Here is a 15,578-nt window from a genome sequence, read left to right as displayed (position 1 = left end):
ACATTTGTGCCAGGTTACATCAAATCCCTCCATGCATGAAGAAGAAATGCTCCAGACAAAATATCGACCTTTGTCCTCTAAGTGTGACCTTGACCTTAGACCTAGGGCGGTGGGGGTACACAAGTTCACTTGTTGATAATAAATGTTCATGGAAAAAAATGAAAGAAGTTTAATGGAATTCTACCAATTGGTTAGTTTGTTATGTACAAATATGTGGATTTTTAAACAAAGGGCAATAACTCTGAAGTTTCTGAAGAGATCCTGACAAAATTGAGTGTGTGCTACCACATTATGGTTATCTAAATTCAGTGTACGTTTCATAGTTCTAGGTCAAATATGTCACAAGTTATGAAGCAGAAATTGCCATATTTATAGTACCCTATATAGTTAACACTTCTAAGGGCCATAACTCTAATGTTACTTGGGCAATCTGACTGAAACTTGACGAGCCGCATTTCCCTATAGTGATGAACATGTATTTGAAGTTTTATTTAAATATTACAACTCACTTTCTAGATATGACTCCGGACAGACGGACGGTGCCAAAACTATATCCCTCTGCCTTTGGCGGGGGATAGTTAACTCGTGTTTAATGTGCAGGTGTCACCGTTTTACTTTAAACACAAAATTCTTGTTCAGAGCATCCCATAGTAAAAAAACTCACATTTTATGTTCAGGTATTTACTGGTAATAAACTCAAGTTTCATGTACAGGTATTTCATCTTTTGCATATTGATACACCAAATTCTTGTTCAGAGCATCTCACATTTCAAGTACAGGTGTTTATTGGTAATAAACTCAAGTTTCACAAGTCATTTACTGTTTTACTTCTAGATACACCAGATTCTTGAGAATGAAGGTTATCCAACATGGATAGATGTAAAAGAGATGAATAAATATGCAAACTTACTGGAGGGAATGGCACGAGCAGTAGAGGAAGCCTATGTTATTCTTATCTGCTTCTCAGAACAATACAGAAACAGTCAGAACTGTAGAACAGGTAAGTCATACAAGAACCACATGTTGCACAAGTTTTTAGCTCACCTGAGCTCAAGTTTTTGTGATTGCTCAATGTCCGGCGTCTGTCTGTCGTCTGTCAACATTTAGCTTGTGTATGCGATAAAGATCTTCATGAAATTTTGTCAGAATGATTACCTTGATGAAATCTAGACAGAGTTGGAAAATGGGTCATCTGGGGTCAAAAAATAGGTCACTAGGTCAACTAAAAAAAACTTTGTGTATGCGATAGAGGCTGTATTTTTCAACTGATCTTCACGAAATTATGTCAGAATGATTGCCCTGATGAAATCTAGGTCAGTTTCGAATATGGGTCACCTGGGGTCAAAAACTAGGTCACTAGGTCAAATCAAAGAAAAACTTTGTGTATGTGATAGAGGCTGCATTTAACACTGGATCTTCATGAAATTTGATCAGAATGTTTGTCTGGATGAAATCTAGGTAAAGTTTAATTAGGATCATCTAGGGTCAAAAACTAGGTCACCCAGTCAAATTAAAGAAAAACCTTGTGTACACAATAGGGGATGCATTTTACACTGGATATTCATAAAATTTAGTCAGAATGATTGCCTTGATGAAATCTAGGTCAAGACAGAATATGGGTCATCTGTGATCAAAAACTAGATCACTAGGTTAAATCAAAGAAAAACCTTGTGTATGCAATAGAGACTGTATTTTTCAATTTATCTTCATGAAATTTGGTCAGAACAATAGCCTTGATGAAATTAAGGTCAAGTTTGAATATGGGTCATCTGGGGTCAAAAACTAGGTCGCTAGGACAAATAAAAAAAAACGTTTTGTATTTGATAGAGGCTGTGTTTTTCAATTGAGGTTCATGAAATTTGGTCAGAATGATTGCCTTGATCAAATCTAGGTCAAGTTCAAATGTAGGTCATCTTGGCTTAAAAACTAGGTCACTAGGGCAAATTGAAGAAAATACTTGTTTACACTTAAGAGACCACATTTTTGGTCCAAATCTTAATGAAAATTGGTCAGAATATTTGTTTCCATGAAATCACTAGGTCGAACATTTTTACACTGTTATTGTATGTTTCTCAGGTGAGTGACCTAGGGCCATCTTGGCCCTCTTGTTTATAGTAAGAATCTATCATACATTTTTGGAGAGACAGCCCACATGCTTTTCTGGGTGGCCAGAGTTAAAAGTAGAAAAAAAAAATAATTTACTTTTTCTGATGACCTGCTTGATGGATCATTAGGAAACTTGGCTTGTAGCAGCCTTGTATGGTCCACTCTCTCCAGTGGTTCCACTTGGCCCCTATCAGGAGCCACCAAAGCTAAAAATAGAACCTTTGAACCTCTGAACAACTTGTGAGCGATTACTTGGTGAATCTTCACCAAATTTATACCTGTAGTGCCCTATTATGGATCTTTACTAAACTTGGTCTGTAGCATCCTTGTATGGATTTGTCAATTTGTTCAAATGGTTTTGCTTGACTGTCTGTAGCATTCATGTATGGCTCTCTTGTTCAGATGGCTAAGCCTGACCTCATTTAAGATCCACAAGAGCTAAAAGTTGAAAAGCCTCTAAACAACAACTTCTTGTATCTTCACCAAACTTGCTTTGTAGCACCATTGCATTGATCTTTTGCAAGTTTGATGTAATTGTTCCACTTGATAACTTTAAATGTTCTTAATAGATGTTGACCAGACTTGGTCAGAAACAAGGTCACTAGACCAAGATCCTTCTTCGGTGAGCAGCTTAGGCCCATTTGGACTTCTGTTTATACTAAATCATTTTATCAAGCATTTTCAAGGGGCATGTGTCATACTGTGTTGACATCGTTCTTCTTAAAAATAACATTCTCGCATACCAGAGGTCTACTATGATTCCCTAGTTGAACTTTTGGCACATCAGTCGTGGACTGTTACCTTTTTCCATTGTTAGGAAGTACCTTGCTCACACCTTGTTTGAAGTTTTAATTCGGTGTGCCAAATAATGGCAAACATTGATTGCCTGAAACCACTCCTAGTAGTAATTAGAGTAGGCATGCTCACCAAATAAACCAAAGGAATAAATCAGAGGTTCATCTTGGAAGTTTGTCGAACCTCTGATGGATGAGAATGAAAAATACATTTGAGCCACACCATGAAAAAGCCAACATAGTGCATTTGCGACCAGCATGGATCCAGACCAGCCTGCGCATCTGTGGATCTATGCTGTTTGCTTTCAAATCCTATTGCAATTAGACAAACCATTAGCGAACAGCATGGATCATGACTGGACTGCGCGGATGTGCAGGCTGGTCCGGATCCATTCTGGTCGCAAATGCACTATGCTGGTTTTCTCACGGTGCAGCTGTTTTGTCAAAATTTAATTGGCCTTATATGATTTCCTTCAGAGGCAGACTATGCATATGCTCAACAGAAAAACATTGTGCCATTAAAGATGCAGCGAGGGTATAAGCCTGATGGTTGGCTTGGAGCACTAATTGGTGCCCGGCTGTACATAGAGTTTTCACCTCACTATCCATTTGATGACCAGATGAAAAAAGTTCGTGATCAAATTGTGAGTAACTTAATCTGCATTTTATATAGTAAATAGTCACTGATTTCCTTGTTGTATCAGTGTACAAAATTAAATCCTGGCAGTTGAGTTTACATTTATCTCATCTTTAAAATTTTAAATATGTGAATGTAAGATGCCATGAAATACTGGCTGCCATTTCCAGTACAGTTTAAAGGATTTCACTATAATACAACATAAAGAAGTTTCAAGAGTTGTTTAGGTAAAAATATGTCTTCAAGTAAACAATGTTTTTTTGGCTAAATTTGGTAAAATGAAAAATAAGAACTAATCCTTTTCAGCAAATATTGCTTATACTTGGTACATGGAATTAAACAGAATAAATACATGTGTTGTATTTGCTGGTGTTTTTCTGTCAAATTTATTCAAGGCATGTCCATTGCTCAAAATTTCAGGCTTTTGCAGGAATACTTAGTTACAGGAGGAAAAATAGAATTATTTGGGAAGCTCAACAAAGAAATCTTGCTTTTAGCACTACCTTGAGGTTCTCTTCTCAGGGGACAAACTTGGCCTTTAACTTTAAGTTTGCAATCCCGCATAGTATGTAAAGTCTTAGAAAATACCATGATAGACTAAAGAATCATGTCTAAAGTAATGACTAAAGTTGACTTATTGCCGCTTTGTAGCTGGTAGGGGTTGAAACTAATAGTAAACAAAATGGAATAAAAACAGACTGAATGTTCTCATTGCATAGAAACTTGATGATGAACCTCCTCCAGTGGTGAGAAAACCAGATGTACCAGACACAACATCGTCAGCAGCAACACGGGTACGAGTCTGGACAAGATCACAGATAGATTCTTGGATAACTGAACACAAGTTACAGTAAGTGTAGTTCTTATAATTTATCTTCATTCACATGTTAAAGGAAGGTCGTAGAACTTCAGTTCAAGTAGACACATGTATTTTACCATTTGCTTATAAACTCACCAGAACCAAAGGTTCAGGTTTAGCTATTAGTAAGGACGAATGGATGTCTGTGGTCCTGGCATCAACATTTTTACTTAAACATCTCCACAGAAACTACCGGTCTAAGTTACACGGAACTTTGTCTGTAGCAATCTATGTATGGATCCCTCTGCACTTTTCTTCAAATGGTTCAAACTGATTTCTTCTATGGCCTACCAGTGCTGAAATAGAAAAAAGCTTAAAACAGTTCATTCTCGTGAACTGCTGGGAGGATTTTCACCAGACTTAGTCTGTAACATCCTTGTATGGACATCTCTCAAGTTTGTTCACATTAGCTTCATTTGATCCCTTTCAGATGCTGCTGTAGCTAATAATACAAGTACTTAAAATGATTTCTTCTCATGAACTACTTTATTTATGTAAATTAAAATTATAGCATCCTTGTAATTTATTTAATGATCTCTCATAACTTTTTTCAAATGGGCCCACTGGGCCTCTTTTAGGGGCTACCAGATCTAAAAATAGAAAACTTTAAACCTTTAAACAACTTCTTTCATGAACCATTTGACATATATTCACTGAACTTGGTCTGCATCTTCTTTGTTTGGACCTGCCACAAGTTTTTCATTTGGTTTTGGTTAATATCCATTAAAGGGTTGCAGAGCTTAAAATAGTAAAACCCTTTAAATGGCAGACCTTCTTTTCTTGAACACATTGATGTATCTTAACTAAATTTGATGTGAAGATTCCCTTTTAAGCACCTCTCTCAATTTTTCAATTGGACATGCTTAACCCTTTTCAGTAGTTGCTTGAAATAAAAATAGAAAAATGTTAAAATGCTCCTCATGAACCTTCACCAGGCTTGACCTTGTAGCAGCCTTGTGTAGACCATTCTCAAATCTGTTCAGATGTTTCTACTTAACCCCTTTTAGGGGCTGCCACACCTAAAAATGGGAAAACTTGGAGCAAGGTCAAAAGATTTGGTTGATGAATGATTTATTACCTCATTGCCCCTATATGTAGATTTTAATTATTCATATATGCTAAGAAAACACATATTGCAAGTATTTAATTGATATCCACAAAGGTGATGCTCCATAACAGTTATAATCACACAATCATAGGCACTTTTATTATATACCTATATAAATTCTGTAAATTCGGATAACACTTGGCGCTTACACGCCTCGTGAGATCGGATCTGACAAAAATCCACTGGAGACGAATACAGCATCCCAGATTGAGCTACTGTTATAATAACCCTATTATATTACGTAAGTACATTATTGCTGACAGGTGTTTAAAATGATATAGATCTCATGAGGTGCAGTTATTATAATTATTATTATTAATTAAAGGGGAAGTGCTTTCAAACAAGTGAAGAGAATGACAGGAGAGCAGTTAGAGTTCCTTTACAAGGTCATGATTAAGGTATGACTGATTGTTGTTTCTTCAGTTTTAAAACCAGTATATTAATTCCACTGAAAACTGCAAAGGCTTTTTTTCCTCAACAACGCACTAACAACTTTCTCACAAGAAACATTCTCTTTAGTGTAATCATTTAGTAGAGAATTTCCTCAACGGGGTACTCAAACACATTTGTGTATAAGACTAATTCATCCTTGCTCAATGGTTAACATACGAAAGGAAAGTTACCAGATATTAAAGGACATTTATACTGTAAGTAAGGAGCCTCCTCGGCCAAGTGGTTGTGGTTGATGATTTTGAATCATTGCTCCTCTTCTCAATAGAATCAGACTCAGCTTGTCAACTTGTGTAGAAATCAAGTAGACTTCAGGGAATGTTGTTGGTACTAACCATTTCTGAAATAATACCCAGTGAGACACCTGGGTCTTCCTGCACCTTTAAAGCTAGGAAGTGATGGTATGACCTGTAAAAACAGAAAACAAGACACTGAGTAACATTGAGAACTTCCAGTGCAGAGGTTTTTCACACTTTCCTTCTGCCACAGGGTTCAATGCTCCAGAATGTGAGGAAACCTTTCAGCTGGCTTGTTAAAGGTCAAAGGTTAACCAGGTGCTAGACTATAGCTGAAATCGATCCTTGCAGGTTTTCCTCCACCAATAAAGCTGGAAAGGTACCTGATAACCTAATCTGTGTCAGTTTGACTAAAATTATGATATATCATTGTTAATCTCTCTGTAGATTACAAGAATACTATGAAATTATTAATATTAATAGCAAACCTATTTTCACGGATTTCATGATTGCATCAATTCAAAAAAGTTAAATCCCAACAATCATACATAGTCCCATTTTTCATATCTCCCAACAGTTGAAATCTACAAAATTGATATCCCCACAAAATAGTCCTTTTGGCCAAAACCACAAAATTTCGTGTCCAGAAAATTAATTGATTTCACAATATCATAACTTGTAGGATTTTTAGCTCACCTGAGCACAAAGTGCTCATGGTGAGCTATTGTGATCATGCTGTGTCTGTCGTCCGTCCATCGTCAATAATTGTGTTTAAACAACATCTCCTCCAAAACCACTGAATGGATTTTAATGAAACTTGGCCTGGATAATCCTTGGGTCAGGTCCTCTACCAAAGTTGTTCAAACGGTTCCGCTTGGTTTGCACATAGGGGCCGCCAGAGCTAAAAGTAGAAAAATCTTCAAACGACATCTCCTAAACCAATGGTCCAATTTTGAAATAATTTCACACAAATGGTCCTTATGTCACCCTCTATCAAGATTGTTCAAATTTTACCGATTTGTCAAAAAACATGGCCGCCAGTGGGCGTGGTCACTTTTCCCTATATGTATATAGTGGAAACTTTAAAAAATCTTCTTGTGTGAAACTACTGGCCAATTTTAAAATAATTTTACACAAATCCTTGTGTGACTCTTTACCAAGATTGTTCAAATTATTCCAAATCGTCAAAAAACATGGCCACCTGAGGGCGTGGTTACTTTTCCCTAAATGTGTATAGTTGAAACTTTAAAAATCTTCTGTGAAACTGTTTGCCCGATTTTAAAATAATTTTACACAAATAGTCCTTGTGTGACCCTTTACCAAGAATATTCAAATTATTCCAATTTGTCAAAAAAATGGCTGTCAGGGGGCGTGGTCACGTTTCCCTATATGTATAAAGATCTTCTTGTATAAAACTGTTAGCCCAGTTTTAAAATAATATCACACAAATGGTCCATGTGTGACCTTCTACAAATATTGTTCAAATTTTTTGATTTGTAAAAAAATATGGCCGCCAGAGGGCGTGGTCACTTTTCATCAACAATTTCTTTAAACAACATCTCCAAAACCACTAAATGGATTTTGATGAAACTTTACACAAATGATCTCTGGGTAGCCCTCTTTAAAAGTTGTTCAAATGGTTCCAGTACATTGAACATATGGGTCTTTTTGGTTAGAAATAGGTTTTCAGCTATCAGACTTTAAACATCTTTTTCTCTAGAGCTTTGCTATTTGGCATGTGATATAAGGGTGTGACTGTCTACCATAGTTGTCCAAATTATTGCCCTAAGGTCAAAAATGGCCATGCATCTGTGTGTGACATGTACTTATTATAGGCTTATATATAAGAAACTTTGAAAATCTTTTTCTCTGAATCAATAATAGCTAGAGCCTTGATACTTGGCATGTAATATCAGAACCATAATTGTTCAAATTATTGCTCTAAGTTCAAAAATGTGTGCAACATGTATATAATGTAGGCTAACATAAATGAAACCTAACTTGGTACTTGTACCATTACATTACACAAACACACTTGAAGCCTTGTACACAGGTGAGCGCTTTAGGGTCAGTGACCCTCTTGTTTCTTATTCCAGTCACCAGACACATTCTACCGTTGGTTAGAGATGAAGTTGGAGTTAAAAACACTCGAAGATCTTATGAAATTTGACAGAGCTGTCCAAGCGTTAGGGAAGCATGTCAGTCATTGACAGTGAGCACACTAGATGGACTCCCAGAATGTTCAAATCAAAATATGCTTCGATATTACACATGTTCTATTTATAGTATGTTCCATTTATAGTTTACAGTATATCTGGTGTTGGTACGAAATATGAGGTAGTACAATAGTTGATATTTGTTAATAGACAATAAGAGTTTACGGTCCAAGTTTGTTTGCTAAGCTCAAGGGGCCTGTCAAAATTTGTTAGGGCCATTAATAGTCTGTACCAACCAAGTTTACATTTCTCCTGTACATAGTTCTGACTTAACATGTAAACACATAGGACTATGATCTTAACAGGTATTCCATATTGTTTTATCATTGTTATGTGTATTAATCAAGGAAAACACAAAAACACTGTAACAATTTCTGATTAAAGTATTATTATTATTGTCGTCACTTGATTGTCGGTGTCAGTTAAAATTTTTGTTTAGGTCCACTTCTTCCCAAAAAACTATAATATCATTTTTAGCTCATCTGATTTTTTGAAAAAAAATGATGAGTTATTGTCATCACTTGAGCGGTTGTCGGCGTCGGCGTCGGCGTCTGCGTCGGCGTTGCCTGGTTAAGTTTTATGTTTAGGTCAGCTTTTCTCCTAAACTATCAAAGCTATTGCTTTGAAACTTGGAAGACTTGTTCACCATCATAAGCTGACCCTGTATAGCAAGAAACATAACTCCATCTTACTTTTTGCAAGATTTATGGCCCCTTTTGTACTTAGAAAATATCAGATTTCTTGGTTAAGTTTTATGTTTAGGTCAACTTTTCTCCTAAACTATCAAAGCTATTGCTTTGAAACTTGGAATACTTGTTCACCATCATAAGCAGACCCTGTACAGAAAGAAACATAACTCCATCTTGCTTTTTGCAAGAATTATTGCCCCTTTTGGACTTAGAAAATCAGTTTTCTTGGTTAAGTTTTATGTTTAGGTCAGCTTTTATCCTAAACTATCAAAGCTATTGCTTTAAAACTTGCAACACTTGTCCACCATCATAAGCTGACCCTGTACAGCAAGAAACATAACTCCATCTTGCTTTTTGCAAGATTTATGGCCCCTTTTGGACTTAGAAAATATCAGATTTCTTGGTTAAGTTTTATGTTTAGGTCAACTTTTTCTCTTAAACTATCAAAGCTATTGCTTTGAAACTTGCAACACTTGTTCACCATCATAAGCTGACCCTGTACAGCAAGCAACATAACTCCATCCTGCTTTTTGCAATAATTATTGCCCCTTTTGGACTTAGAAAATCATTTTCTTGGTTGAGTATTATGTTTAAGGCAACTTTTCTCATAAACTATCAAAGCTATTGCTTTAAAACTTGCAACAGTTTTTCACAATCATAAGAGGACACTGTACATCAAGAAACATAACTCTATCCTGCTTTTTGCAAGAATGATGGCCCTTTTTAGACTTAGAAAATCATGGGTAGGACAATATTTCTATTATACAAAAAAAATCAGATGAGCGTCAGCACCCGCAAGGCGGTGCTCTTGTTTATTATATGCCTATATAAATTCTGTAAAAAATCGGCTTGTATTTCACAATGAAATATGAACAAACATACAAAAATTCCGTATTGTACCTTTTAAATTCGGTATTGTACCTTCCGTATTGTATGCTGCCGGACTATTTTTATTAATATGCATGACCCGACACATTTCTATAAATCGCGCACATAGAAAGTTCACTAAGTTCCATTTAATATCGATAAGCATTGAAGACTTCCTTCAAGAACAAAACAAGAATCAAAATGGTAAAGGTATATAATAAAAGGGTCATTATAACAGTAGCTAGATCTGGGTCTTTGTATTCGGCTCTCATGGATTTTGCAAGGTTGGATCACACTCGGCGCTTGCGCGCCTCATGAGATCCGATCTCGCAAAATCCACTCGAGCCGAATACTGCATCCCAGATCAAGCTACTGTTATAATAACCCTATTATACTTGGTTACAAGCAAAATCAAGCCTTTGTATACTCAGATTTTACTTGTGACACATAGGTAAATACTTGGGAATTTAACTGATGGGACTCATGATTTACTTTTACACAGTGTATCTAGTTTGACTTAAACAGAATGAAGCAGGAATATTGACAGGAAAAAGTCTTTAAGATAGCCAGAATTTGAATATAAGTAAGGTCGAAGTACCAAGCTTCAGCTGTGATATGTTGTATGATAAAAATATATGTATTGCTGATGCATGGAACGGGACTTTTTATTTTAAATACATATATACACTTGTAATTCTGTGATACGCATTCATATGCAATTTTTTTCTGTGATGACAAAAAAAAAACATCCATGTTTAAGAAATTTTTGTGTTTACTTGACTTCATGTTTCATCTGTGTATGTTCATTCATGTCTAAAGGGCCAAACAGAATATATATTTTTGTTTTCTGTACAAATTCATGAACAGTTTTTATATACATTATATTTCTGTGATAATGTTAAGAGATGCCAAAAATAAATGTTTGTTTATGTATGCTTACACAGTGACCTTGAGACTGCTAAATGACTAAAGAATCCTTCGGTCTACAGCCATAAAACTTCATAGGATAGAGATGAGTTCCTTTGGTCAATAGGTCACCCCAAGTGTTTCTTGTGTCTGTCTTGTCAAAGGTCAATGTCACAGTGACCTTTAGTTTTGCTCAGTAACTAAGGAATGCTTTTGTCTACAGTCATCAGACTTTATAGGATGATTGCCTTTCTGTGGTCGGAAAATTAAAAGTCAGTCACAGTGACTTCTAGAAAAGAATTCTGCTTCAAGAATATTTTAGCCTACGGTCATCAAACTTTATAGAATGATTGTCTCTGATCAGTATATGATCCCTATTGTTTTAGGGGTCAGTAGATCAAAGCCACAGTGACCTTGAGACTCAAATGGTTCCTGCTCAGTATCTAAAAAACCCTATGATTACTGCTTTAAGACTTCATATGACAATTACCTGCGGTCAGTAGATGACTATTTTTATTTTGGGGATCAGTAAGTCAAAGGGCAAGGTCACTGTGATGTTGAGACTGAAAACATTTTCAGCTTGACTAAAAAAAGCATTTGCCTACAGTTCATAGAGGGACTGCCTTTGGTCATTAGATGACCCATATTTTGTTGGGGATCAGTAGGTTAAAAGTCAAGGTCATAGTGATCTTTCAACTGAAAATGGGAGTGGGAGTATATGTGTTTTACAAACAGCTCATGTTATTTATTTCTTTGATAGTAGATCTACTGTCTTTTAGTACCTGTTTATATACATACAATCTCAGCCACTCAGGTTTTTTTTTGCTGTTATATCATGCCATCATCTTGTAGTTTTTTAACGAGTTAAAATATCTTTAATCAATCCAATATGTTCAGCAGTAGTGTACATAGCCATGACTAAAAATGTAAGATCTGATTTTTAGGGAATATACTTTGATTCTGACATGTAAAACAAACAGATTTCCTGCTTTTCAAAGGATCCTTATAGATATTGTTAGTGATCTGAACAGCAGTCTTTAAGTGCCATGTGGCAGCTGTAAGAAGTATCCCTGTACTTGAAGTCAGTGTTTTTATATTGCTGTATTCTTTGGGATCATGGAATCCATTTAATTTTACTAAAGTAGAATTCCACTGCACATGTAATTACCTCTTATGAACAGACTAAATCAAACTGAGTCTGCTGTTACCCTAATTGGTTGTGTTCTGTGCCTAGTGTACCTATCTTGTAGTTCCTTAATGGTGAAAAAAACATTTTTACTGTGAAATTACCACATATATTTCACAATTATATTTCAGTAATTCACTTAAAAGACAGTAATAAATTCTCCGTACATGTTAAAGCACCAAACAGTGTCAATAAAAGTCAATGAAATAAACTACATTGAGCTATGGTATTGTGGCATTATGATGCTACATGGGTTATTGTATGACTAAATATTGGTAAAAACCATTGAAAAATAGATGTTTTGTTTGACATCCATTTTATGTACATATATGTTAACATCTATTTCTCACTTGAACACTAGACTTAATTTTCTCTTAAGAAAATATTGCATCCTAATTGTATGCTCTTAGGGAAGGGTATTCTTTAACTTACTAATTCATGTGGAAAACTGAAAATTATAGCTTCATTTTGTTTTCTCTTGATTGCATTGAAATAGTTTTTTTTCTGGCAAATATTTTTTCTGCATATTTCAGTATGCTTTGTTATTTTTTCTGCGTTTTCCACCCTTTCAAAAAGAGCGGGTATATTGTTGTTTTTCTCATGTTGGTCTGTCCATATGTATGTCTGTTGACACTCTGGATCTGATCATTACTTGTAGAATGCTTTGTCCTAGAATAGGCAATATTCATAGGCTGGTTACCTGTAGTCAAAATATCACATCTGTTGTTTTTAGGATCAGATCAAAGGTCAAGGTTGCAGTGATGTTTTGACTGAAAATGGTTTATCATCAATATGCAAGGAATACTTAGGTCTATAGGAGTCAAAATTCATACGGTGATTACCTGTGGTCAGTAGATGACTCAGTAGGTGAGTGACCATAAGACTGAATATGGTTTCCAATCAATAACTGAAGAATTCTTGGGCAGGATGATTGCCTCTTGTAAGCAGGTGGTCTCTGTTGTTTTTTAGGATCATTTGATCAAAAGTCAGTCACAGAGATCTGAATACCTGACAGTTTCTGGTCAGTTGTTGTAGAAACAAGACAAAATCTATTTCATTTCTTTATGTTTTACGTATCATGAGTTTCATCGGACATTATACATCATTCGACAGTTTATGTTTACAAGACTTTATATATATCCGGTACATCATATAGGGTTGCTCTAGTTCAAATACTATTGCGCTTGTTAACAGATGTATGCATTTATAACCATTCAGTGTTATGCTTTTAACTACTATGAATGTATATCAAAGAAAAGATAGGGTTTTATTCCTTTTCACTGATATATCTAACCCCTTTTAATGTTTGTTTCGTTCCGTTTCGCAAAATACCAATACCTGTGTGGGTAATGGTACTTTGCGTAACGGAACGAAACAAGACAAAACATGTTTCATATTTGATGTTTTGCATATCATTAGTTTCATCGGACATTATACATCATTCAACAACTAATGTTTATACAGGGTTCATGTAATTTACTATAATATTTTGATTTTTTATTTCTCCCCATATGGTGCCCCTCGTTCCGTTTCGTTTCGTTCCGTTTCGCAAAGTACCAATAGCCGGCATAAGGTCTCATACTTCATAGCATGTGAGTCTATAATCAGGGGATGACCCTTATTGCTTAGTACCTCATTAAGTCAAAGGTCAAGGTCATAGCGTACTGGTGACTAAAAAATTACACACCATAATATAACTCCTACAGGCCATCCTGAAGCTGTTGTGTTTAAGTTAAGCCTGTTAAGGATATTGGAAGGATATACAGTCTTGTATATGTTTTTAGCTCCACTATTCCGAGAATAGGGGTGCTATACTACTCGCCCCCGGCGCCAGCATGAGCTTTCTAGTTTAAAGGTTTTCGGCAACCTTTGTTTTTCTGTCATCTCTTTGTTACTATTGCTTATATCTTATTGTAAGTTCACATAAACATTGTCCAGCATACAAACAAAGTATGTGCATGGGCTGAGCCCCTTATACATAAGGTCAAGGTCACCAAGGTGTTATACTTAGGTTATTTTTAAGGTTAAAGTTTTTTGGCAACCTTTGTTTTTCTGTCATATTTTTGTTACTATTGCTTATATCTTACAGTAAGTTCACATAAACATTGTCCAGCATACACACAAAGTATGTGCAGGGGCTGGGCCCATTATACCCAAGGTCAAGGTCACCAAGGTTTTATACTTAGGTTATTTTTAAGGTTAAAGTTTTTTGGCAACCTTTGTTTTTCTGTCATATCTTTGTTACTATTGCTTATATCTTACTGTAACTGCACATAAACAGTGTCCAGCATACAAACAAAGTACATGTATGTGCAGAGGCTAGACTCATTATACCCATGGTCAAGGACACCAATTGTTATACTTGGAATTATGTTACCCCTCAGAGTAGTAAGGTTTTTTTATATCTTTGTGTATCTTCCTTTTGAAGTAGAGTTCTCTTATTGAGACATAAATTCATTTTACTGTCAGATCACCGGATAGTTGAGCACGCTGTCTTTCGGACTGCTCTTAAAAAATTGTCATACATTTATTTTGAGTGTTTTTTTAATGCTTGCTTTTGTAAAAATTTGCCTAGAGCTAAGCTTGCCATATATGTTTTAGTCTCCTTATTTCCTTTAATTATATAATCTTTTCTTTTCACAGCTTCTTAAAAATTCACTGTCATGCTCCAAAGGGTTTGTAAAAAGAATCAAATATTTTAAATTTTATTGAGTTAAACCTTAGAATGTATTGTGTGAACTAATGTTTGTTCTTTTACAAGGTTTGTTTTTTGTTTTTGACATCTGTATGTATTTGTTATTGCTATTTGATATTTTTATATCATTTTAAAGAATACCAATAGTGGTAATATAAGAGGGCGTTTAGGGGGATGGGATTGGGGGCAGGAGGGTCACATAACTCCTACATTTTTCAGGAGATTTGGCTCAATTTGATCACTGTGAAATGAACTTACATATATTAACAGGACATGAATGTACCTGCCCTGGTTTAAGACTTATAGTCCTATTTGCAAAATGCTTTGTATTGTGCGAAAGTAATACAGTCTTTATCTGGAAAACTCCTCCAACAGTAAGTCTTGTCAAAGGATTTAGCCGAAACAAAAGAGATGTCATACTATAAAATGACTATAATGTTTTTTATATACCGTTTTTAAGCAGTTTAATTTGTACACATAAGATCTGACTCACATCCCTTTTTCAGATGCCATCAAGGTAACATTCTTGTGCCATATTTGTAAATAAAGTATTTATTTTCAGTCTGGAAATTTTTAATTGTTACATAATATACTAGTACATTTGTATACATTTACAAATAATAAAATGATGCAAAAATACTTTCTCCATTTATCTATGTGCTTCCACTACAGTAAATTGAACATGTTAATTTTCTCATACAGCAAGTCTCTGAGAATTCATGTGTTTCTTTTACTGACAATTATTCTGACAGTGCACCTTGAAAGGACTGAAATATTGAATATATATACGTTTGCAACTGTAAGTGATGGAAGGGAAGTAGCATATTAT

The 15,578-nt window shown here is 35.4% G+C and overlaps 1 protein-coding gene across 1 annotated transcript in view; it reads left to right on the top strand.

The window, feature by feature from the left end:
• LOC123566525 (uncharacterized) overlaps positions 1 to 15,388 on the top strand; it is a 58,153-nt gene extending 42,765 nt beyond the window's left edge. The window contains exons 8-12 of the mRNA XM_045360706.2: positions 835 to 1,000; positions 3,378 to 3,544; positions 4,257 to 4,387; positions 5,830 to 5,902; positions 8,287 to 15,388. Of these exons, the coding sequence (XP_045216641.2) occupies positions 835 to 1,000; positions 3,378 to 3,544; positions 4,257 to 4,387; positions 5,830 to 5,902; positions 8,287 to 8,400 (651 nt within the window). The 3' untranslated portion in view covers positions 8,401 to 15,388. The remainder of the gene's footprint in view (positions 1 to 834; positions 1,001 to 3,377; positions 3,545 to 4,256; positions 4,388 to 5,829; positions 5,903 to 8,286) is intronic.
• The last annotated feature ends 190 nt before the right edge of the window (positions 15,389 to 15,578 follow it).

This window comes from Mercenaria mercenaria, chromosome 8, assembly GCF_021730395.1.
Source record: "Mercenaria mercenaria strain notata chromosome 8, MADL_Memer_1, whole genome shotgun sequence".
Taxonomy (NCBI): Eukaryota; Metazoa; Mollusca; class Bivalvia; order Venerida; family Veneridae; genus Mercenaria; species Mercenaria mercenaria.
Note: the sequence above shows the minus strand (reverse complement) of the source record. Positions and strands in the feature narration are given on the sequence as shown.